Source organism: Chanodichthys erythropterus, chromosome 15 (assembly GCF_024489055.1).
Source record: "Chanodichthys erythropterus isolate Z2021 chromosome 15, ASM2448905v1, whole genome shotgun sequence".
In the NCBI taxonomy this organism is placed as follows: domain Eukaryota; kingdom Metazoa; phylum Chordata; class Actinopteri; order Cypriniformes; family Xenocyprididae; genus Chanodichthys; species Chanodichthys erythropterus.
Genome location: NC_090235.1, coordinates 12770902 through 12797323, shown reverse-complemented (window position 1 = coordinate 12797323; position 26422 = coordinate 12770902). Strand labels below are relative to the sequence as shown.

The following is a 26422-nucleotide window of genomic DNA, read 5'->3' as shown; positions in this document are numbered from 1 at the left end:
CCCGTGGCAACAGCGTAAAAGTAGTCCAATTCCACGGGAAAACCACAGACTTGGCAACACTCCGAGGGATGTAACATATTTGGGGGCTCGTCCGGGATATAAACCCAGGACCTCTCTGTAAACAATATAAAAAATTGAGATCCCTTTCCCAAAAAGGGATAGAGATCCCGGACGAGCCCCCAAATATGTTACGTCCTTTGTTAATTAGGTTATTGACATTCTTTAAAATATATATTTTTTGTGTTTGGCAGAAGAAAGAAATTCATACAGTTTTGGAATAACATGAGAGCGAGTAAATAATGACAGAATTTTCATTTTTGGTTGAACTATCTCTTTAAGATCATTTTGAAGCTTTAGAGTTTTTGGTGAATAGATGGACAGAAATCTCTCATAAAAATATTTTCATTTGTGCTCTGAAGAAGAACAAAAGTGTTATGGGTTTGGAATAACATGAGGTGGTTAATTGATGACACAATGATCATTTTTGGGTGAACTAACCCATAGACTCATCAGAAAACACATGTCCCGGGTAGAGCTTTATAACACTTCTTCTGCTATATCCAGAATATAGTTTAGAATACAGTACTGTCCCTTTAAAGTCTTGCATCATGTATCATACAGCAGTGACTGCTGGGAACCTACAGTTCAAATCAATGTACTTTACATCAGTGAATACTGTTAATATAAAGTCACAGGATTGAGGTGTGCATGTGCAGGTCATATTTCACCCCAAAATACGGTTTCATTTAGTTCTTCTTAACTAAAAATATATGAAACTGAAGCTTATTTTAGGACGTCAAGATTTATTTAAAATAAATATATTTTAAATGGCAAAGTATTTGTACATTGTGATAGTATTTGTTGTTTCACATTTAATTTATGCTGATTTAAATAAAATATTATATTACAATATTTTTTCTGTAATGGAGTAAAAAAATACTATATTGCAGTACTAACAATTGAAGTGGTAAATTCACAATGTAAAAAAATCTTATAAAAGATGTATATATTATTTATGATATAATTACTATATAATTATACTTTATTATTTAATTTAATTTGTAATTAATATTTTTTATCCTGATTTTGGGGTGAAATATGAGCTGGTTGTGTTTTCATGACTGTTTGAAGCTTGAATATAAACATCTCTTCCATGTTGCTTGTAAATTTCTGACTCTGTTAATAAATCATCTAATGGCAGATCACATTAATACTGTGTACATGTGTATATTCACAAAAGTTCGGTTAAATAATCGTGAAAAATAATATAATTTATACAGTGTATAAAAGTCTATTCTATGCATCCATGTTTTCATATTTACACATTGGTTTCTGTACAGTCTATAATGTGATGCATCATAATGCATGATTATCCAGTCTTTTTTTTTTTTTTGCGGTTTGTTGAGTCCCTGTGTTGTTCTGATCAACGGTCATCTCTCTCCTGTGGTTTGTTGTTTATCTCTCTTTTCCATAGTGGGTTTCTGTAGACCCAACCGTCACCCTGCACAGACAAACACAATTAAAAACTCTAGAAAAAGCTGTTTAAAATGATTTCATCTTAGCTGCACAAGAGTGATAAACATCACAATTTTAAACAGTCCATTTTTTAGATAAAGTTTTTTAATATATTTAGTTCATTTTTGCAGTTTGTCACATTTCAAACTATGGAAGTTTTTTCCACCAAGGAATAAAAAGGTATGCAAGTTAATAACTCACAAATATGACTTTATTTCTCGCAATTGCATGTTTAAATCTCGCAAATCTGACATTTTTTTAAAATTACGAAATTAAAAAAGGCAATTGCAACTTTTTATCTAAGGGTACTTTTACACAAGAACAATGTACTAAAAACAGAGAAGATTTTCCTTTGCGTTTTTGAAAAATTTTGTGTACAAACGGCAATGGTGTCAAAACAATTCCGTTCACATGAATAAAATTGCTGTATTCTGCTGCCAGGCCAGTAGATGGCGATGTCACTTTGTAAAGAAATGCATACGACTATAGACTGAACGCACAATACGCAATTGCACGACATCACAGTTTTCACAAATTTGCATTTTTGTAGTTTACACGGAGATGATAACGGTATCGTTTTCAAAAATTGCAATTTGAAAACCGTTTCCAAAACGTTGCATTTTCAGACCCCCAAAACGTTGTTGTCGTGTAAATGAACGACCAAAACAATACTAAGTTTTCATTTATAGTTGAAAACGGTGTAGTGTAAACGCCCACTAACACTTCTGAGGAAGAGTTAAAATTGCTAATTATAAACTTGCAATTGCAAGTTATAAAGTCCGAATTGTGAGATATGAACTCAAACAATGAATTAAACAATTTATTCTGTGGCGGTTTCCATATCAAACCCAGTTCAGTCTGTAACACAAACACATGTTGCTGTAGTTTCTGAGCCGGTCTGGGTCATGAACGCACCTCTTTGTTGAAGTATTTGGGTTTCCAGGGCATGTTGTTGGTGGCTCTCTGTCTCTCGCCGGATCGCTGGTCTTCCTCTAACTGATGCTTGTGTTCAGTCGCCAGATCAACGTTTCCTTCCTTCAGAGCCGCGGTCACATGCTGCCAAAGACGCCTGAGCTCAAACACACACAGACCGGCAGAATATCACAACTGATTTACAGTATTTTAGGAAAACCATATGTTCATAAGAGTCTGCAAGAGTTTTTTAATGTTTTTTGACAGAAGTCTCTTCTGTTCATCAAGGCTGCATTTATTTTAGTAAAAAAACAGTAATAGTGTGAAAAATCACCTGGACTCGCTCCGGCCCTGTTTCTCCACCGGGCGAATCATCTTCTTGATGACGGGCATTTTGTTGGTGTCAATCACCTTGGTCTCTCCGCTGCTGTATGTGAACTCAAGCATCCCGTTCCACTCGCCCTGAGCTTTACAAACCACCGTCCCGCTGGAGTTCTGCTTCACCTCTGCACTTACCCTGAAACACACATCATCATCATCACTCAGAGACTTCTCAATTACGTCTCATTTAACTATCAAAATAATGCATTTACATTTAAAGAATTTTCATGATTGAAATACAGTAATTACTATAGGAATCCATGCAATCAGTGTGAAAGATTAAAGTTGGTCATGGTGGACATTTTTTGCCGTGAAATTTTGCTGACATGACCGCACAAGACCTCCTGGGAAATTCGTATTTACAAGTTGGGAAGTCATAATTAAGATGTCAGGTGCTTTCAAATCACTTCAGTTGGAGCAAGATGGCAATGTACCTTTTCTAAATAAAATTCAACAAGATTTCTGTTGTCGTTGTACAAGCAAGATGTGATAGTTGGTCGGTGTGGTATTTGTCCCGCCCCTCCTCTACTGTGATTGGAAGGCTGGGTAAAATGTGACAGTAATGAGTGCTGTGTTTTACCCATTTTTCAACTCTCGGAAAAGCCAGAAAAAATGGCAAGTGCGCAGTGCTCAGTGTGAAATAAATGCTCAGCCCCTCGTCATACATGGCGCTAAAGACTATAGAATAACATAAGACGCATCACTCGTATTGTTTTGAATGGGAGAAATTGCAACGCACAATATGGCGGAATAAGTCCCGCCTTCTAAATAAGAGCCAATCGCCAATTAGTAAAGTCAACGCATCACTGCAGAAGCCGTTAGAAGCTCAGGTTCCTATAGAAACAGTCAGATGCACGTTTCCCATAGAGACGCGCATATAAGATTGCACATGCGCATTAGCTTGATCCAGCCTGAAAAATACAGTTTTTTCTCATGATTTGAGTGTTTAGAAACAAAATTTATGAGGCAGTTGTTGTCAGATTTCATTGGTGATTTCAAATATGAAATTTAATCGAAAGCTAGGCAAACAGCTTTGGAGAATTTGATGTTTCCCCATTCAAAGATATAGATAGGAGCTGCACTTGGATGCCCGAGAGGTGTTTCAAAGATGGCCACTGAGTGAAATGACTTATCTTAAAAGGGACTTTGGCGGTGCTCCCATTGAAAACAATTGAACAAAATAGTCTGGAATTTAGAAAAAACACTTTAGTGGACACATGACCTTAAAGTTGGCATGAAACAGAAGTTGCGCTAGTCTTTTCTTCCCTATTATGACGTATATCTGTGTGAAACTATTTCTCAAACAAGAACAAATGTAGGGCGGGGCTTGATTTTGTCTGTGGGGAATTGATTGTATGGTTGTGGCTTGCTATTGGTGGATCTCATGTGAGTGACAGGTTGCCCCGCCCTCATCATCATCAGAGAAGAGATGTTGCTGCAAGAGAGAGGGAAAGTTTACTCGTCCAACTCGTAAATCCAATCTTTCCGACACGACGTGAGTGCAGCACCGACCTGTGAACTTTGCCCGCGTAGAAGGGTTTAGTGTGGAATGTGACGCTAGCAGAGTATCCCGTCTGGGCGCAGCTGATGGTGACCTTTCCCCCCAACTCCACCCACGGCACAGTGATGATGGATCGAGCGAACGCACTCGGGAATGTAAACACGTACTCCTCACCGTGATCCCGCAGGTGTAACACACCTGATGGACAAAGGTCAAAACTGCCTAAACAAGACTGAACATATGGAGTTTGGTGTTACGACACTCCCTGTGTTTTTTCCCTGAGCGTCACCCACCTTCTCCCACCATGGATACGCCGACTGACATTCCCATGAACTTGCTCTTGGTCCAGATGTGCGCATTGACGCACATGCCTCTCTCCGCACACTCACAGTAAAACCCAGACACCGGAGGATGATGGGAAACCTGCTCCGCCACAAAACGCACCCTGTAATAGTCTGACTCCGCCCCTGCTGCCACCTGATTGGTCACGTCTCGCTGCTCCACCCTCAGTGGGTGGACACGTTCTCGCGGAACCGCCCACGAGCAGCAGAAGGTCTCGCCCAGCACCGGGTTGTAGGGCTTCTTGGCGACAGCGCCCTTACGTCCTTCATGGAAGGCGGTCATGTAATACTCGACGAAACGCACCATACGCTCCTCCGGCGTGTTTCCGGCGGAGATGGACAGGAACAGGTCTGGGTGCGCCATGAAGTTAGCGTACATCTCCAGTAATGAACGCTTCTCCAGGATGAATGTGGGAAGAACAACCTGCGCAAACCACATATTTTACTGTAATGTAAAGTGAAACTCTAATATTATCAGATGTGTCGTGTAGTTCACTCGCACCCGTGTGAGGTCCATGCCGAGTTTGAGCTGAGACAGCAGATGCAGAATGACGCTCCTCTGGTCCTCCAGCACACCCAGATCTTCTTCAGAGTTATCATCCGAATCCATCACCTCCTCATCAGGAGAAATCACCTCCATCCCGTCCTGCTGCAAACACTTATATCACACACACCGCATGGACGCATTATACATAATGTTATTCCAGTCTCAGACAGGAAGGCTCTGCTTACACCTGGTATTAAGATGCATTTTGGATGACAGGTGTAAAAAGAGACTAAAATGTCCACTTTTGACCACTTCCAGAGATAGTTGAAAATGCATTTGATCGGATTGCTTTCATTGTGGAAACACTCATGTGCTCGAATGTGTTCGAACAGCCACAAAAGACTCTCTGCCTACTGACATAACGCGTAAACATTATGGGAAGCGTGCAAGCCGGACAGGATTTAAACTTTGTCGGCTGAAGACCCAAGTTTGGTTTGAAGACAAATAAATGTACCAAGCACAATGTTCTCCCACAATTCCTGATTTCTAATAACACATTCACCGTGATTTTGTCCATTAGATTGAAAGATCTGAAAAAAAAAAAAACATACATTTACCGGCCCATAGACCCTCCCCTTGAAGAAATCAGGACAGAAGTGGTTGAAAGTGGACAAAAGAGATGGATTTAAACACCAGGTGTAAACGGGAATGTGTCTCTCTCATCTACTTGTGATCCGATCGACCAAAATGCATCTTAATATCAGGTGTAAACAGGGCCTAAATGGTCTTACCTCAGTGTTCTGCAGCAGGTTCTTCTTCCTGATGGAGGGCGAGGGCTCTGTGGAGCTCAGGGTAGAAGCACCGCTGTTCCTCAGACCTTCTTCTGAGGGCGACTTTGGGACGGTCCATACAGGAACATTTTCTGCAGGAATGAAGAGCACATGACCAGCGGTCAGCAGTTACACATCACGCCCAAACTCCAAACCAGATCAATTAGTGACCTTAAGCTGGAGTTCTTCAGTCCATCAGCGCCAATGTTCAGCCCTCTGTTGAAAAGCAGCGTAAACCAAGCTTAAGGTTTACAAATGCATTTAAACTAGAACTTCCTGACCAGCAGAAACCAGATAAAACCAGCTTAAGGGCAGTTTTTTTCAGCAGGGAAGGAATGTAATCACAGCTTTCAATACAAACATGTGCTGCTTTGACCTTCACATGAAAAGCATGGCAGTTGTGTAACCAATACCAATGTATTGTTTGTTTTTATAAATATAACAAGTTAATTTTATATTCTAAACTTCTGAGTGTCTGGCAGCCGTTCAGTGTGTTGTGAAAAGATGTGAAAGGGTCTTGTACTGATGCACAAACATCTCATAAATTGGTTTCATTTCATAAATTCTCATGACGTCATGATCAAAGCATCGTCAGGGCTGGATGAATCTGCTGAATTGGCACCTGCTCTCATAATATTTCTGATCAGCAGATGTCAAGTTTTCCTTACATTCTGACAGATTCAGCCAATTACAGAACTGAGATGAATAAATACGGTTCTTCTCTGTGACTAAGTGCTCATGTAGATTACTGACCTTTAAATAAATCAGTATTACATTTACACATTTTTATCGAAAGCCACTTGCATTGCATTTAAGTTTTAACATAAGCTAATGTCTTTAGTCAAGATGCATCAAAAAGAAAACAAAACATTAGAATCTGAACCTGTTCAGTTCCTTCAAAACAGTCTCCTTCCAGGAAATAAAAATTAAGATATTATTAAAGTTTTAGTTCACCCAAAAAGGGCAATTTTGTCATTAATTACCTTATGTCATTCCAAACCTGTAAGTCTTTCATTAACTTTCGGAACACAAATGAAGATCTTTTTGATGAAATCTGAGAGGTTTCTGTCCCTCCATTGACAGTCTATGAAACTACCCCTTTCAAGCCCCAGAAAGGTAGTAAAGACATCATTAAAGTAATCCATGTGACTCCAGTGGATTCTCCAACGTGCGTTGGAGATTAATATTTTGTAAATAAAGAGGTTAATTCTAATTTTTTGCACAAAGCAATCCACTAGAGTCACATGGATTACTTTATGATGTCTTTACTACCTTTCTGGGGCTTGAAAGTGGTAGTTTCATAGACTGTCAGTGGAGGGACAGAAACCTCTCAGATTTCATAAAAAATATCTTAATTTGTGTTCCGAAGATGAACGAAAGTCTTACGGGTCTGGAACAACATGAGGGTGGGTAATTTTAAAATTTTTATTTTTGGGTGAGCCTTTAACAAGAAAGTAAAAATTAAGATAGTAGCTGTGTTTGATTTGAAGCGGCGCTGCCGAGACCGATCGGGGCTTGCGATGATCTCAAGTCAAAATAAATTTTAAAATATTTAAATAGAAAACATTTATTTATTTTATATTATATATATATATATATATATATATATATATAAAAGCAGGAAATAACTAGATTAACACTACATCTGACAGCATCAAGCATCACTTCAGATTAATTCTTTAATTTCTCAAACAGCTGGAAAAAAATAAATATCACACAGACCATGCAGAGAAACATCCGTGCACAAAAGAGAACGTGTGAATATGTGCGATGTTCTGACTGATTATTGTGATGAAGAACAAACGGATCATGCAAACAAAACACAAAATATGTATTTACCTGATTGGCGTTTCCCTCGTTTGGATCTGCAGGTTCCGCCCCATTCACAGCCCCACCCCTGTCCAAGACTTGCCCACTCTTTGTCATTACCCCTCCCCATTCACAGCCCCGCCCCCTCAATACACACAACTAACCCTTAATAGACCTGTCAGAGATCAAAGGTGTCGTCTAAACTCAGGATTTTAATTAATTTAATTCATTTCTGTAACATCAGAAACATTCTGGGTGATCCGTTTGGGATTCAGTCCATTCAGTATATACCAATAGGGTCTCATTTTCACCTCAATTTGAAGCATTCAGGGCGAGAGAAGAACAAGCACACTCTCAGAGGAACAAAAATATATTTTACAAAAGAAAAACAGCATTAAAAAGCGCTGAAATTAATGTTCTGTCCAAACACAAGAAACAGAACCTGAGATCTGAAGACCAACATTCAGAAACAAACATACAATATTCAGACCAGGAACAGAGTCATTGGGCTCTCAAGTGTTTCTCCTCAAATGTGTCCATTCATATCAAAGAGTTCTCGTTTGGCCGAGTCAATCAACATTAAAAAAAATGATCAAACATAAAACAAAATCAAATATAAAATCATGGCGATTGATCTTGACGCCCAGAGCGAAGCACCTGAGTCCATGTCAGGGTTGATCTGAAAGTTTTACTGGATCCACTGTGTCGGTAGGAGTTTTCAGGCACCTGTGTGTTTCTTTGGCATGTGGTTCATCCAGCATTGAAAAGCAACAGGAATCAGATTCCAAACACTCACACGAATCATGCATCGAGAGACGGTTTCATCCGTGTTACACACTCAAGCACAAATACAAATGATACAATCAGGCACAGAACTGAATGAACAAATGAAGAACCAAAATACAGATGAACTCACACAGACACTGAACATGCAAACAGCCCTTCAACAGCATTTATTGCAAACGTTTAGCTGCATGGGCCCCGTTATATACGGACAGGGGCCGCAGTCGACCTCGCCCTGATCTTTGGCCGACTCAGTCTGTGGGGCGTCCGTGTCGGACTCACCGCGGTTGTGAACCGGCTTAGCGCTGCTGCTGCCGCTGTGTCCGGCGCTGTGCTGTAATATAGTCAGGCATTCTCCCAGGCAGCTCAGCGTGGCGGCAGACGTGGCTTTCAGCAGCAGCAGGTCCTGATCCAGACAGGACAGGGATCCTCTCGCCGGCAGAGACTCGATGGACTGGACCAGACTCTTCTGCTGACCCTCGGCCTGGTTCATAGCCTGAAGAAAAGAGGAAGGTTCTTACTGCAGTTGACCAGCAGGTGGAGCAGTTCAGTTTCACTACTAACTAGAACATAACCCCAGGGGTTACTCTGGTCAAAACATCAGAGCTAACCATCACAAAACTGGAAGCTCGTTTCCGCCACTGAATGAAACAAAAAATAACTTTTTATCTCACAATTGCAAGTTTACATATTGCAATTCTGACTCTTTCTTTCTCTGAATTGTGTGATATAAACTTGCAATTGTGAGAAATGCACGAAAAAAAAAAGTCAAAATTACGCAAAAAATGTCAGAATTGTGAGAAATAGTCAGAATTGTAAAGGAAAAAAGTCAGAATTGCAAGAAAAAGGTCAGAATTGAGAAAAAAAGGTCAGAATTGCGAGAAAAAGGTCAGAATTGCGAGATATAAAGTCAGAATTTTGCAAAAAATGTCAGAATTGTGAGAAAAAGGTCAAAATTGAGAAAAAAATTTCAGAATTGCCAGAAAAAGGTCTGAATTGTGAGAAGAAAGAATTGCGAGAAATAAAGTCAGAATTGTGAGAGAAAAAAGTCAGAATTGCAAGAAAAAGGTCTGAATTGTGAGAAGAAAGAATTGCGAGAAATAAAGTCAGAATTGTGAGAGAAAAAAGTCAGAATTGCAAGAAAAAGGTCTGAATTGTGAGAAGAAAGAATTGCGAGAAATAAAGTCAGAATTGTGAGAGAAAAAAGTCAGAATTGCAAGAAAAAGGTCAGAATTGTGAGAAGAAAGTTAGCATTGTGAGAAAAAAGAATTGCGAGAAATAAAGTCAGAATTGCGCAAAAAATGTCAGAATTGTGAGAGAAAAGAACTGCGAGAAAAGTCAGAATTGTGAGAAAAAGGTCAAAATTAAGAAAAAAAGGTCAGAATTGCACAAAAAATGTCAGAATTGTGAGAAAAAGGTCAAAATTAAGAAAAAAAGGTCAGAATTGCGAGAAAAAAGGCTCAGTTATCTTTTAAATTGTTTTATTCTGTAGAAGAAACAAGCTTCCATAGAAGACTGTCATGTTCAGTTACTACAATAATTTACTAATCATCCAAGATGAATGTTGAATAATGTCACTTGTCTTTCGTCTGTTTTACAACTGAATTGAATTCAAATCATCATATTAGAATGATTTCTGAAGGATCATGTGACACTGAAGACTGGAGTAATGATGCTGAAAATTCAGCTTTGATCACAGGAATAAATTACACTTTACTATATATTCACATAGAAAACACTGTACTGTTTGTACTGTAGCTTTGATCATGTACAGTAGTTAATATGAAATTAAAATTGGTGATTGACTTTCTTACTGTATTCTTGGCACATTATTATAAAGAATAAAAGTGGTAAGTATCTTCATTATCTTCCATTGAACTTCCTCTAACTCTGACTGACTTTCCTTTATTGCTGATGAAATCGAGGGCCTGAAAGTTTGAACTGAAGTCGAGGCGGATGATCACGTGAGATCTGACAGATGAGGTAATAATGTTTCAGCTGACGCAGCACTTTAATTCACTAAATGATGTTCTGGCACAGAAATGAAACCCATAGAATTCAAAACTCACTTTATATGAGGAGAAACATCTCTGTGATACATTTCTGTTTAATGAAGATGATGTTTCAAGAGAAAATCCAGTGAACAGGAGGCGTGTTTTAGTTGCGTTACATATTTACCTTTGTGCATGTGGCAGATGCTTTTATCCAGAGTGATTTACATTAATAAAATCTCTATCATAAATTCAATGTAAGTCACTTCGGATAAAAGCATCTGCCACATGCATAAATGCAGGAAACTGTATAAATGCTTCAAGTGTAGCGTTTAATAATGCATTTAATATTCAGTATGAATTACCGGGTATCTTTGAAACATCAGATGATATTAAAATGCACATACATTTGATTTTATAGATGATGTGAAATTAAACTCTTAAATAAACTCTTCATTTCTTAGAATGCCATTTGATGTCAATATCTATTATAAAGATTTTGAAAACAAAATGGGGTGATTTTGTAGTGCTATATGTAAATAATATTATAAAAACTAGTTAAAATATTTGTGTTTTGGACTAATCAAATTCTTACGCTGCACTGAATTTCTTTGAATGTCAGTGAGTTAGTGTGTGTGTGTGTGTGTGTGTGTGTGTGTGTGTGTGTGTGTGTGTGTGTGTGTGTGTCTGACCTCTTTGACCTCCAGGAGGCGCTGTGGATACTGGTTTTTGGCACGGCGGGCGGCTGCAGGCGACTTGTGGTGCGTGATGGTGACGATGTTGCTCGGAGGCCCGGGGTGAGGAAGGTGCCTCTGAGACGCAGGAGAGGAAGACGGAGGGAGGTGAGGAAGCAGAGAGAAGCTCCGCGTGCGGCCCGATGAACCCTGAGACGGACAGAGAGACACGGTGAAAGATTCACACACACTCACACACACACACACACACACAGCCTTACTTTGCTATCACTGAGATACCGTCATAGCTTTTATTAATAGCTTGAATTAGTTTTTAATTTTAGTATTTTCTGTTTTCACTTTAATTTTAGTTAAAGTTTTAGTAATTTTGTCATTTTTATTAGTTTTTAAGTTTTTATTTTATATATATATATATATATATATATATATATATATATATATATATATATATATATATATATATATATATTACATTTTAATTTTAGTAACTTTGTTGTTTTTGTCTCTTTTTTTACAGTTTCTATTCATTATTATTTCAGTTTTAGTTGATTTTAGTAACTAAATGAAAATGAGAATTTAATAACAATTAAATCAGGGTTATCACTAAAACCATGACAATATTTTTGTTACTATAGTAAAATAAATGTTAACTGATATAAAATAAAATATTAAAACTTTTTTTTTTCATTTTATTCAATGTCAAGGAAACATTTCTTGATTTAGTTTAAGTTGATGTACCAAAATTACCCTAAACTTAAAAAAATGTCTATATAATTTTTTTAATTGATTTTTATTTAAGAAATAAAAATGACAAAAACAAAACAAAAAAAAAATACTAAAATTAAAAACGTAAAATATAATACAAAAACAAATTAATAAAAACTATAATAACATCTCAATGATACTAAAATAACACTGGATGAAATTAATTCATTTTTAATGCATGTACTCAGTAAGACTTTATTACTTTGTTCTCAGCTTTCTAAAGATTGATCTGAACATTTAGAGCGGATTGAATCTCACAGGATTTTATCACACATGCACAAAAATCTCCTGTTAATCAGTAAATGATGGAGGAAAACCTCTTTTTATTGGTAACGTATATATAAAACATAGACATGACGTTAAACAAAAGTCATTCGGCGTGTTTGTGTGCTGAAGATTAATGATCAGTGAAGATCAATGAGTGAAAAACACACAAGTCATTCATAGAGTGTTTCTCTACAGTAAGAATCAATCCATAAAGTGAGGAAAGATGTTTGTACAGTTTAAAAATCTATCTGTGAGTGAGTGTGATTGTGTGCGATGTACCTGTGCATCCAGTGTGTTCTGCGTTTGGTTGACACAAAGATTCTCATCACAGTCTTTCAGTTTCCTCATCTGTGAAGGACAGCAGATCAGATTACAGCATCCACACAAACACACAACGGGCCGAAACTATAACAGGAGTGTCCACAGACCAACATGAGCTCTGGAGTCAGTGAGGTTCAGAGCTATATCAGTGAGTTCATCTCATCAGACTCTCCTAACCTTAAACTCCCTCAGAACCCTGTGTGCATCATTAGATTGACATCATATGGACCACACACACACACACATCAGATGTCCTTGTCATTATATTTCACTATTAGTGATTGCATTACAAATCTTTGCATGCCACACACACAACTCAAACTCTCCCAAAAGCAAAAAAAAACAGGCTGTCCCATAATAACTTATTAACATACTCCAACACACGTGTGTGAGTGTGTATGTGAGTGTGTGAGTGTATGTGAGTGAGTGTGAGTGTTCACACACCTTGGCGCTGCTGTCGGAGTGGCGTCTGGTACCGGCCTGTATCTGCGTCATCCACAGCTGCTGTTCTGTGGCGTCCACCGCTGACACAGTGGAATTATGGGAGGAAACAAGAGAGAGAGAGAGAGAGTAAATATGCAAAATATTAATGCATTATAGATACCATGGCAACAAAACATGCATTGTATTATGTCATGTTAGATTATGACTGAAGTAAAGACACTAGAGTTATTATAGTTAAAGATAAAGTCTGTAAGATTTTGTATACAGGTGGAGAGTTTGGGGCGTGGCTACTGTAGTGGACGGAGAGTTTGGGGTGTGGCTACTGTAGCAGAGGGAGAGTTTGGGGCGTGGCTACTGTAGCAGACGGAAAGTTTGGGGCGTGGCTACTGTAGCAGCGGACAGTTTGGGGCGTGGCTACTGTAGCTGGCGGAGAGTTGAGCGTGGCTACTGTAGTGGGTGGATATTTTGGGGCGTGGCTACTGTAGTGGGTGGAGAGTTTGGGGCGTGGCTACTGTAGACGACGGGGAGTTTGGGTGTGGCTTCTGTAGTGGGTGGAGAGTTTGGGGCGTAGCTATTGTAACTGGCGGATAATTTGGGGCGTGGCTACTGTAGCGGGTGGAGAGTTTGGGGCGTAGCTATTGTAGCTGGCGGATAGTTTGGGCGTGGCTACTGTAGCAGACGGAGAGTTTGGGGCGTGGCTACTGTAGCAGACGGAAAGTTTGGGGCGTGGCTACTGTAGCAGACGGACAGTTTGGGGCGTGGCTACTGTAGCAGACGGAAAGTTTGGGGCGTGGCTACTGTAGCAGAGGGAGAGTTTGGGGCGTGGCTACTGTAGCAGACGGAAAGTTTGGGGCGTGGCTACTGTAGCAGAGGGAGAGTTTGGGGCGTGGCTACTGTAGCAGACGGAAAGTTTGGGGCGTGGCTACTGTAGCAGAGGGAGAGTTTGGGGCGTGGCTACTGTAGCAGACGGAAAGTTTGGGGCGTGGCTACTGTAGCAGACGGAAAGTTTGGGGCGTGGCTACTGTAGCAGAGGGAGAGTTTGCGTGGCTACTGTAGCAGACGGAGAGTTTGGGGCGTGGCTACTGTAGCAGACGGAAAGTTTTGGCTACTGTAGCAGAGGGAGAGTTTGGGCGTGGCTACTGTAGCAGACGGAAAGCGTGGCTACGAGAGGGCGTGGCTACTGTAGCAGAGGGAGAGTTTGGGCGTGGCTACTGTAGCAGACGGAAAGTTTGGGGCGTGGCTACTGTAGCAGAGGGAGAGTTTGGGGCGTGGCTACTGTAGCAGACGGAAAGTTTGGGGCGTGGCTACTGTAGCAGACGGAAAGTTTGGGGCGTGGCTACTGTAGCAGACGGAGAGTTTGGGGCGTGGCTACTGTAGCAGACGGAAAGTTTGGGGCGTGGCTACTGTAGCAGACGGACAGTTTGGGGCGTGGCTACTGTAGCAGACGGAAAGTTTGGGGCGTGGCTACTGTAGCAGACGGAAAGTTTGGGGCGTGGCTACTGTAGCAGACGGACAGTTTGGGGCGTGGCTACTGTAGCAGCGGACAGTTTGGGGCGTGGCTACTGTAGCTGGCGGAGAGTTGAGCGTGGCTACTGTAGTGGGTGGATATTTTGGGGCGTGGCTACTGTAGTGGGTGGAGAGTTTGGGGCGTGGCTACTGTAGACGACGGGGAGTTTGGGTGTGGCTTCTGTAGTGGGTGGAGAGTTTGGGGCGTAGCTATTGTAACTGGCGGATAATTTGGGGCGTGGCTACTGTAGCGGGTGGAGAGTTTGGGGCGTAGCTATTGTAGCTGGCGGATAGTTTGGGCGTGGCTACTGTAGCAGACGGAGAGTTTGGGGCGTGGCTACTGTAGCAGACGGAGAGTTTGGGGCGTGGCTACTGTAGCAGACGGACAGTTTGGGGCGTGGCTACTGTAGCAGACGGAAAGTTTGGGGCGTGGCTACTGTAGCAGACGGACAGTTTGGGGCGTGGCTACTGTAGCAGCGGACAGTTTGGGGCGTGGCTACTGTAGCTGGCGGAGAGTTGAGCGTGGCTACTGTAGTGGGTGGATATTTTGGGGCGTGGCTACTGTAGTGGGTGGAGAGTTTGGGGCGTGGCTACTGTAGACGACGGAAAGTTTGGGGCGTGGCTACTGTAGCAGACGGAAAGTTTGGGGCGTGGCTACTGTAGCAGACGGAAAGTTTGGGGCGTGGCTACTGTAGCAGACGGAAAGTTTGGGGCGTGGCTACTGTAGCAGACGGACAGTTTGGGGCGTGGCTACTGTAGCAGACGGAGAGTTTGGGGCGTGGCTACTGTAGCAGACGGAGAGTTTGGAGCGTGGCTACTGTAGTGGGTGGAGATTTTGGGGCGTGGCTACTGTAGTGGGTGGAGAGTTTGGGGCGTGGCTACTGTAGACGACGGGGAGTTTGGGTGTGGCTTCTGTAACAGACTGAGAGTTTGGGGCATGGCTATTGTAGCTGGCAGATAGTTTGGGCGTGGCTACTGTAGTGGGTGGAGAGTTTGGGGCGTGGCTACTGTAACAGGTGCAGAGTTTGGGGTGTGGCTACTGTAGCAGGTGGAGCAACAAGGTGTTTAGCTGCTGTGGGACCATAAACCAGAACTAATGCGTTATCTGGGAAAAGACATTCAGGAGAATAAGATGAAATTCACTGCATTTAGACTAGATTAAACGGGTCATGAACACATCAAAGCGATGCAGTGCACTACAATAGGAACTTCAGTACCATAAAGCGTAAATAAAGTTTATAATGTTTACTTTCATGTGTCCCGTGGCCTCATGGGATGGTAAAGTGTCCACCGAATGCACACTTCAGAATCTCGCCAGAAGCAGTAGGTCATCCGGGGCCTTTTCACCTACTATTTTTCGATTACTATATAGTAGGGAAGTATTTCATTTTGGACGCAAAACAGAATTCTTTGCATTGAACAGGAAGTCACTCTACCAAAGAGGAAGTAAAGACTATTTCTATTAACAAAACAAGCATCAGTGAAGTATTCGAGCTGTAACTATTGAACTTCACTGAGCTTCAGCACTGAGACTGAATGAACCACAAACAGACCATTAATGAGAAACAGCAGCAGTGAGAGCTGGAATATATCTGGATCACCAGCCGCCCGAATGTAAACACACACACACACACACACACACACACACACACACACACTTTTGTAACATTTTGTAACTGAATCAAAATCAAAACGAATCATCAGATGCCTAAAGTGTAAGCTTACTACACCTTCTGATCTTGCAAGCCTTCTAAATAAATAAAAATAAAATCAATAAATAAAATTTACATTTTTTTATAGTGTAGCTTAGCCAAATCCTTACAAGTGAGAACCACTTTAGACCAGCTAAAAACCAGCTCCCAGAACTTACAGTAATTACCCAAAGCCCCTTGCGATGGCAGTAGTGAGCAGATCTTCTGAAAGTCAATGTGGCAGATGTTTCTTAGTTATTGATGCTCATAGAAATTGATTTTCTCTCTCATGCTGCATCACCTTCATCAGAATCAGATTAATGCTCAATCTTATGAGCTGTGGAGAATGCTTCATCACGAATAACCTTCACTTCGAGCAGCTCGGCATTAGCAATTTAAACAAGCTCTTGATATAATTATGACAGAATGATGCTTCTATAATGAGCAGGAGATGAAATGACTGCAATTAACATGAGGTGAACGAGTCACAGAGTCATTAAGACTCAACACTAGACCTGAAGACACAGACGTGGACTGAACATATACATATATATATATATATATATTTGTCATGTGAATAGACTGGACAGACTGAGAAACCTCCAGTAGTACAGAGAGAGAAACCCCTGAATAAATGCTCTGGACAATGACAGTCACATGATCCTCAGTGATGTCATTGGCACAAACTCCTGCATGGAACATGAATTTCTTAAACTGGTTGCCACAGTAACGGCGAGACAGTAACCTTCAGCCACTGTCACCCAAATACACTGACCTGAGAGTCACATGCACATCTTGAAGCTCAAGAAGCGAGTGTAAAAATACCTCTGAGTTTGTAGAGCTCCCCATTGGCCGAGCTGACGATGAACATGTGAGGCGCCTCGTCGCTCGACGTCACGGACGCACCAATAAGAGGCAGAGAACCACGCGGCTTTTGGCTCCGCCCCTGCTCGTTCACAAAATACTGCAGCTGACCCACATCAGGGTCCAACACGAAATACCTGCAGACACACACGAACACAAAATGAGATGCATCACAATAGAACTGGATCTGGACTTTTCCAAAACATGGAAGTGAATCCAATAGAGCTGGAATTAATAACTATTTTCCACTTATTTTTCTGTTGCACTGGACCATCTGTCTGAAATAATATGACTACTTATCAAAAACATAAAAACATAAGGACTTTGGACATGAAATACAGAACACGGAAAGCTGTTGTGACATGCTGCATTTAATTACTGCATATTATTACAATTAACAGAAGCAACAAAATTATATATATATATATACACACACAGTGGGTACGGAAAGTATTCAGACCCCCTTAAATTTTTCACTCTTTGTTATATTGCAGCCATTTGCTAAAATTATTTAAGTTCATTTTTTTTCCTCAATGTACACACAGCACCCCATATTGACAGAAAAACACAGAATTGTTGACATTTTTTCACATTTATTAAAAAAGAAAAACTGAAATATCACATGGTCCTAAGTATTCAGACCCTTTTCTGTGACACTCATATATTTAACTCAGGTGCTGTCCATTTCTTCTGATCATCATTGAGATGGTTCTACACCTTCATTTGAGTCCAGCTGTGTTTGATTATACTGATTGGACTTGATTAGGAAAGCCACACACCTGTCTATATAAGACCTTACAGCTCACAGTGCATGTCAGAGCAAATGAGAATCATGAGGTCAAAGGAACTGCCTGAAGAGCTCAGAGACAGAATTGTGGCAAGGCACAGATCTGGCCAAGGTTACAAAAAACGTTCTGCTGCACTTAAGGTTCCTAAGAGCACAGTGGCCTCCATTATCCTTAAATGGAAGACGTTTGGGACGACCAGAACCCTTCCTAGAGCTGTCCGTCCGGCCAAACTGAGCTATCGGGGGAGAAGAGCCTTGGTGAGAGAGGTAAAGAAGAACCCAAAGATCACTGTGGCTGAGCTCCAGAGATGCAGTCAGGAGATGGGAGAAAGTTGTAGAAAGTCAACCATCACTGCAGCCCTCCACCAGTCGGGGCTTTATGGCAGAGTGGCCCGACGGAAGCCTCTCCTCAGTGCAAGACACATGAAAGCCCGCATGGAGTTTGCTAAGATGGTGAGAAATAAGATTCTCTGGTCTGATGAGACCAAGATAGAACTTTTTGGCCTTAATTCTAAGCGGTATGTGTGGAGAAAACCAGGCACTGCTCATCACCTGTCCAATACAGTCCCAACAGTGAAGCATGGTGGTGGCAGCATCATGCTGTGGGGGTGTTTTTCAGCTGCAGAGGATCCCCAAATCCAAGTGTGAAAAACTTGTTGCATCTTTCCCAAAAAGACTCATGGCTGTATTAGATCAAAAGGGTGCTTCTACTAAATACTGAGCAAAGGGTCTGAATACTTAGGACCATGTGATATTTCAGTTTTTCTTTTTTAGTAAATTGCAAAAATGTCAACAATTCTGTGTTTTTCTGTCAATATGGGGTGCTGTGTGTACATTAATGAGGAAAAAAATGAACTTAAATGATTTTAGCAAATGGCTGCAATATAATAAAGAGTGAAAAATTTAAGGGGGTCTGAATACTTTCTGTACCCACTGTGTGTATATATATATATATATATATATATATATATATATATATATATATATATATATATATATATATATATATACACACACATTATGTACATTGTACAAATTGACTTGAAGATCTGCATGTGACTGCTGAGCTCAGATGATTGACTCTCTTCAATCCCACAATCCCTCTGGCCAGAGGCCAGCGCACCAATCAGCCGCTCTGACAATTAGAGGGTGTAAATGAGACTGAAAGTCAAGCTCAGCTCTCTGTGTGATTAAACCCTTCAAGAAACTGCACATGAGAGAGAAACACAGAACCGCAGCTGAAGAACTGGTTTACAGAGATGGACACGATCCAAACCTGAGAATACCACTCTCATATTTTTATTTGAATTAGCCATGCTTTCTGGTGATTTATCAAAAGTAAGTGTTTTTCACCAGTTTAACAAAACCATTATAGACACTATTATGAATGTGAACATGGGATATTATATTAAGTTGGATAAACAAATATAAACCATATCAACAATCTGTACTGTAGAAATAATCTATTCCTCAAATGCTGGTAAAATTAAAATCAAAATGCAATACTAGGATACCAAAAAGTGTATATATAAGAATGGGTGCAATTTTGCAATTATTTTTGCAATACAAACGTTTTTTTAGGGAGGAGAGAAAGAGTGTTTTTTTCTTCTAAACCAGATCAATGACTCTGATCACAGAAACAGAAGCACTGACCATGAACAAGATTCACTCACTACACCACAAACACACACACACACACACACACCGAAACACACACAAGCACGCACACAACACACACTCACATGCACACACATTAGGGATGCACAATATATCGGCCACAATAGCGGTATCGGCCTATATATGTTCATTTTTAATGTTATCGTTATCGGCCTGATAAAAGTTTGGCCGATATATTAAAGCCGATAAATAATGGAGGCTCTCAAAAATTATATAAAAATTGGATTTAGATTTAACAGCCAATATATCGGTTATCGGCTTTTGAAGAATTATCGGTTATTGGTATCGGCCAAAATTTTCATATCAGTGCATCCCTAACAAACACACAAAAACATACACGCAAAAGCATGGATCTTTGTTCTACTTGTGACAGGCTAATTTTTCCATAAAGGTCAATCATAAATGTAAATAATGATAAGATCTGCACTGCCATATGCACTATAATCACAGCTCAACAACATGCATGAGTTGTATATCCAGCTCAAAATGCACAGTAATTTTGTTTCAAGATGATTTGTTAGTCTATACTAGTTTAAAATCGAGCCACACTTCTTCTTTTAGCGCACAGAAACAGATCCAGTCTGTGCAGTCCAGTTTCCTCACGCAACAGACGGAAGTAAAAATCCTGTAGATTTCCTTTATAAAGAAAGAACATATAAACCGTTCAGTACAGACCATGAGCTCTGAGATTGTTAAATGAGGAGATTTGCTTCTCAAAAAGCAGCAAATTAAATGTGATTACCACTTAGGTTTTTATGTTATTATTTAATTGCCCAATTAAATCCTTTAAGAACTAAATTACCCATAATGCTGCACTGCAAATGAGGCGATCAAGTCAGTTTCCTTATACTCTGAAACTACTGAATATTTTGCAATCCACGTAAAATGTGATTAAATGATTAAATGTCATTTAAATGTCACGATTAAATGTAAAACACATTTATTATATGTGATAAAAATGAAACCAATTGTTTTATTTTGTACCATTGTTTTTTGAGTTGATTGATGAAAAATTTTACCAATTTTGTAATGTGACTATCAAAGCTGTTTGGTTTGATTCATGCTTAAGCACGTTTTATTGAGAAAAAATTCATAGAAAATACTTCACACGACACCATTTTTATAGTAAGATTTTTAAAATGACCAAAAATAGTCTCATAAAGGCAAAGGACAGAGTTACAGTTGATAATAGACATGATAAAATTAGAGTCCATTCTCTTGGAGGATTCTCTTCATGTCCACAGACTCCAGCCTTCGGCACTAAACACTTTAAATGTGCTCTGACCTCGAATCAGAGCCTTTCAAGAGCATGTAATCATGTTCACAAAGACATAAAACAAACCTGGCTTCCAGAAGCACCTCGTGGATTTACTGAAGCAAACAAACACAGTCAGAACGAGCTTCATTCATCATACGAGCATGTGGTTTATTTTAGTTTATGTGTGTCCTAGATAACAGACACATGTAGTGACTCAGTATTGAAATCATATCTGTGAATAATTCACTTTTATGGCTGAAGGTTTCAAGTCCAGCACAACAACAATAGCAGCACTGACAAGCTTCTGCGTACATCCTTCACGGAATGTTTTATTCTGAACATTTTTTAAATGTTACAACTCGTTTCGGAATGTTCAGAGAACATTCAAAAGTAACATTCAAAATGGAACGTTCCCTTATCGTTTGAAAAACATTTAAAAATCTGGACGTTTACAGAAATAACGTTCCCATAACTTGACGGCAACATTAGACAAATGTTCTCAGCGCATATTTTTGTTATACAGACGCACAACACTCCAGTTATGAGCTTTGATACACCGAGAGTGTTTTCTGAGCTGTGCGGCCTGTCCTGAGTCAGACGGGTTCAAGCGCTCTCGTTTACTGCGCTCTCGCTCTCTGAATCCACCGTCACCCTGGAAACCAGCTGCAGGAGTGCATTAAAAAAACGCTCATGGAAACCGCAGAGATGGTGCAGTGATGCCGTGAGGAGGAGGTCAGAGGTCAGGAAGCCAACTCAACTTCACCATCTGACACACTGTATCACGGCATAACCTTCACTTCCAGGACTGACCGATCTCTCTCATCTAAACATGCAGTGAAGCAGCAGTGTTTCCTGTGCCATGTGTTGGCAGGCGGTTTAACACGCTCAAGATGCTGCTGTGACAATCACATTACACTGACAAACACACAGTATGTGAAACAGAGAGTGAAGAGACACAACAGAATTATTATTAACTATATTTTTGCTAAAAGGTTCAAGAAAAATCTGCTATGCACTAACATTACAAAATTTGGAGTTGGCAGGATGGATGTTTTTTTTTTAAGTCTCTTCTGCTCACCAAAGCTGCATCTATTTGAAAAATTTGTGAAATATTATTCCAATGTAAAACAGCTGTTTTCTATGTGAATATATTGTAAAATGTAATTTATTTCTGTGATCAAAGCTGAATTTCAGCATCATTAATCCAGTCTTCAGTGTCACATGATCCTTCAGAAATCATTCTGATATGATTATTTGCTGCTCAAGAAACATTTATGATTATTATCAATGTTGAAAACAGTTTCATATTTTCTTTTAGGATTCTAAAAAGAACATTATTTATTTTAAATAGATTCTTTTGTAACATTATATATGTCTTTACTGTCACTTTTGATCAATTTAAAGGGATCGTTCACCCAAAAATGAAAATGTGATGTTTATCTGCTTACCCCCAGTGCATCCAAGATGTAGGTGACTTTGTTTCTTCAGTCGATCACAAATGATGATTTTTAACTGCAGCCGCTGCCCTCTGTCATTCAAATAATTGCAGTAGATGGGAACTTCTTCTATAAGAGTGAATAAACCTTGCTTAGACAAATCCAAATGAAACCCTGCGGCTCGTGACGACACAACGTGTCGTGACGACGCTCTGTCAACGGCAGTGATGTCTGACACTCATTGAAGTATATGCGCGAGACATCACTGCCGTTGACAGAGCGCGATCAGACATCACTAACAGGAAGCTGAACGAAGTTGGACATAGTGGTGTATTAGAGGTAAAAAATGATATAAATACTTTTCGGTTTCTCACACAAACCGATCGTTTCGTGTCTTAGGACATTAATGTGTCGTCACGAGCCACAGGGTTTAATTTGGATTTGTCTAAGCAAGGTTTATTCACTCTTATAGATGAAGTTCCCATCTACTGCAATTATTTGACTGACAGACGGCAGCGGTTGCAGTTAAAAATCATCATTTGTGATCGACTGAAGAAACAAAGTCACCTACATCTTGGATGCACTGGGGTAAGCAGATAAACATCAAATTTTCATTTTTGGGTGAACTATCCCTTTAATGCATCCTTGATTAATAAAAGTATTAATTACTTGAAAAAAAAAAAAAGTCTTTGCTCTCAGTGTTTCCTATTCAGTGCTGGTGAAATAATGCATGTGTTACGTTTACACCGGTGGAATCCATCAGAGCTGAAACTGGATTAACATTTCCTGACTCATTTACTGCCTGGACATTTATTAGTTAAACAGACACGTTCACTGAAGAGCTGTTGAGATATACTGCAGTTTAAATGTAAAAATAGAACGTTGAAAAGCGTTCTGTTGTTTAGAACACGGAGCTGATCTTTTGTTGTGACACAAACACATCAGGATCCGTCACCCACAGATACACCTGAGAGTCTCACCGAAAAATAACAAAGAAATAAAACTACAGATGCATTTTTCTCTTCTCTAAAACAAACTCGGCCACCTTTACTTTACATTTACATATTCATAAAAAGCTCTGAGATCTGTGCTGTGAGAAACATGTCGTCTGTAAAGAGGACTTCATTCCGCTCTAGCTCATAATCGCAGAACAGAGTTACATTTCTATTCTTCAGGCTGTCTTTTAGTCTACTAAAAATGAGAAATACACACAATAAAATTACTTAAACTTTAACTAGAATTAAAATGTAAATGAAGAAGAACTCAATGATACTAAAGCAGCTCTGGCAGTAAGAAGTGTTTAAATAAGCTTTAGATGTGAAAACCACAACAGATCAACTGTTCAACAGCCAGAGAGATCAAGGACAAACACACGCCATGAATAACTCATATCAGACATATTCATACTATATTACAGGACAAAATCAGCTTGAACCTGCTGAACACAGAGAAACCAGTGTGTGTGTGTTTGTGTGACTATCCGAAAATGTCAGCCCTATTTTATCATCTCTTCCTACACTATGGTCTGAATAACTGCACATGGGGCAGAATTTTAATATCTAATTATATTTTAATAATTTGAATATCTCAATAAGTTCTCCTAGCAACATTTAGATCAAATGAAGAGCAGATTCAGCATAATGTCACAGAATTTGGCAAATTTTGGAATAATAAATCAAAAATAATGTAGTTAAATTAATCAAATTAAATGGCGCTATGAACTAGCATCTGTAATCATTAACGACTGCTGTTTAAACGTGCAATCTGCTTTTTAGCATGTCTATATAAAGATGAAACCACATAAACTTCATCTTCAGAGCCGCTCTGAAAGCATTTAACAAGCATTTCAACATTTCATTTCTAAAAATTAAAAAAATAAAAACTCTGGCATGTCAAATAATCACAGAAACTTGATTTTTTTATGACAATTCGCCAAAATAAAAGTGTGAGTTCAAGTTAACTTAAAAAATTATGATCAAAATATATCACTAGAATACAGTAAAATGTGCTTTTCAAAGCAATACTACTACTACTAATGATAATAACATTGATTTTAGATTATTATTATTAAGGAATATCATAATCAAGAGACATCCATATTGAAAAAATAAAAATGCAATGTTTTATTTTGAATTAATTCTTTTTTTTTTTATTTGATTTTAAAAGATTGATTAAATTGTTAATGGAATAAATTAAATTCATGAAAGTTAAGAAAATGTAAGTATGTATCATAACAGAACAAACTTCTCTTGAGTCAGCAGTAAATCAGATGTGCAGGTGTGTGTGAATCTGCTCTGAATATCAAAGCTCATCTCTTCACTGACTGCACACACACACACACACACACACACACACACACACACACAGGTCACAACACCCGAAAACTGATGCGTTTACACAACCTCAATCTCCACCATCAGACCATGAGAAGAGCTTGAAATAGCCTGTGTGTGTGAAGAAACTGTTTCCACTTCTGCTGTTTTACAACATACAGACAGACTGTGTTTATAGACCAAAGCTCAGATTCTCATGCAGATAACGTTCATGTGTGTGTGTGTGTGTGTGTGTGTATCCTGACCTCTTGTGCAATTCTTCGTGAATATCAGATCACCTCAGAATCTCCTGTGAAACGAGCAACAAGTCTGACGTTGAGTGTTTGTTCGATGACTAAAATAACAGGATGAATGATGAATTCAGCTTTAACTCAATGAAAAAACACATCAACATCAGGAAGTTTGAACTTTTTGTTCTGATGCAACACTTGAGTAATGATGGACATATGCCAGAATACACCAAAGATGATAACACACCACTAATATGAGAATAATAATCACAGAATATGAGCATATAGGAGTTCAAAAGCCAGTTCAAGAGTGTATATACTCATTTAAAGCTTGTCTTATACTATAATTCTCCTAACATTCTATACATATATAAAATTGCTCTCAAATCTATTCATTGCATCTGACATAAAAGTATGTGTTTGTATAATATATGTTTACTATGCATATTTATAAACCCATATACATACATGTATATCATTGGGAAATATTAACTTATATATATATTTATATATAATTTAAATTATATATATGTGTATATATGTATATAATGTGTGTGTATATACACACACACACATATTATATAAACAAACTTTTATGTTAGATGTGATTAATTGTGATCAATCGATTTGACAGCCCTATGTATGCATGTATATGAGTACAGTAATATTTGTAGTGTATGTAAACATAACTGTATGTTAATGTTTATATGAACTAACACTGCACTAATGAAAGCTGTCAGAACACAACTGACCTTAACTAATAAAAATGTCAGTGCCGCGCATGTGTGCTGATGATCTGAAATGACACAGTGAGGGCACGAGTTGAGCCCAGTCTCTGTAAACTTCATCATGTTCTTGAGTGTGTTCTGGTTCGGTACCTGTTCTGCCAGCCCTGGATGAGGTTAGTGTATTTGCTCAGCACTCCCTCTATCCTGCGCGTGCGTCCGGACTGCAGCGGCGCGATGTTCCCCGGCGGAGACGCGCCGAACCCGAGCGAGGCCGAGCCCGTCCGAGCCGCCAGCCTCCTCTCCACCGGCTGCGACGAGCAGAGCGTCTTTTCCATCGCGATGCGGGAGTGGATCCCGATCTAAATCATGACGGAGGAGTTGGAACCCGTTCCCATCGCGCTGCGCTTCCGCTTCCCTCTTCCCAATGCCATTTTCCCGCGGAGCGCGTCTCTCTCTCTGCTCTATCCAGCGTGTTTCTGTTGGGAATCAGAGACACACCCTCCTTCCAGTCCAACCCGGAAATTACAAACACATTTGAACGCGTATATCTCGGCCGTGACAGCGACGCGTGCGTGACGCGCAGCCAAACGCTGATTCACCGAATCTTGAGTCTCTCTCTCGCTCTCGCGTGGGCACATGCATCATCTGCATTGACTGTAACACTATAGTGAATAGTGTCAGGAGACAGATATTACACCCAAGAAAGATGTTGTGTCTCATACAAAATAAACACAAGGTCCTTACAATCAGATATTATTCAGTATATTCATGATCTGCATAGTAAAATATTTTCTAAATGCATAAACAGAGGTTATTTGACTTCCCAGCTAACAGCGGACGTTCTCAGAACTTTAGCTATAACGTTCTGTC

The 26422-nt window shown here is 39.6% G+C and overlaps 1 protein-coding gene across 8 annotated transcripts; it reads right to left on the bottom strand.

Moving 5' to 3' along the window:
• Nucleotides 1-184: 184 nt before the first annotated feature.
• LOC137002259 (oxysterol-binding protein-related protein 10) lies at nucleotides 185-26113 on the bottom strand. Of its 8 annotated transcripts, XM_067361825.1 has the most exons (15): nucleotides 25703-25832; nucleotides 24840-24883; nucleotides 17065-17240; nucleotides 15798-15912; nucleotides 13043-13122; nucleotides 12557-12625; nucleotides 11243-11434; nucleotides 8842-9055; nucleotides 5929-6059; nucleotides 5153-5308; nucleotides 4603-5074; nucleotides 4321-4507; nucleotides 2762-2944; nucleotides 2431-2584; nucleotides 185-1501 (listed from the first exon to the last, which is right to left on the bottom strand). In XM_067361825.1, the coding sequence occupies exons 5-15, from the start codon at nucleotides 13091-13093 to the stop codon at nucleotides 1424-1426; spliced, it is 1887 nt and encodes a 628-aa protein (XP_067217926.1). In that variant the 5' UTR covers nucleotides 13094-13122; nucleotides 15798-15912; nucleotides 17065-17240; nucleotides 24840-24883; nucleotides 25703-25832; the 3' UTR covers nucleotides 185-1423. The 8 variants fall into 8 exon arrangements, with proteins under 8 accessions (XP_067217926.1, XP_067217924.1, XP_067217919.1 ...); XM_067361823.1 differs by lacking the exon at nucleotides 15798-15912; XM_067361818.1 differs by lacking the exons at nucleotides 15798-15912; nucleotides 24840-24883 and having other exon boundaries at nucleotides 25703-26113.
• Between the last annotated feature and the right edge of the window lie 309 nt (nucleotides 26114-26422).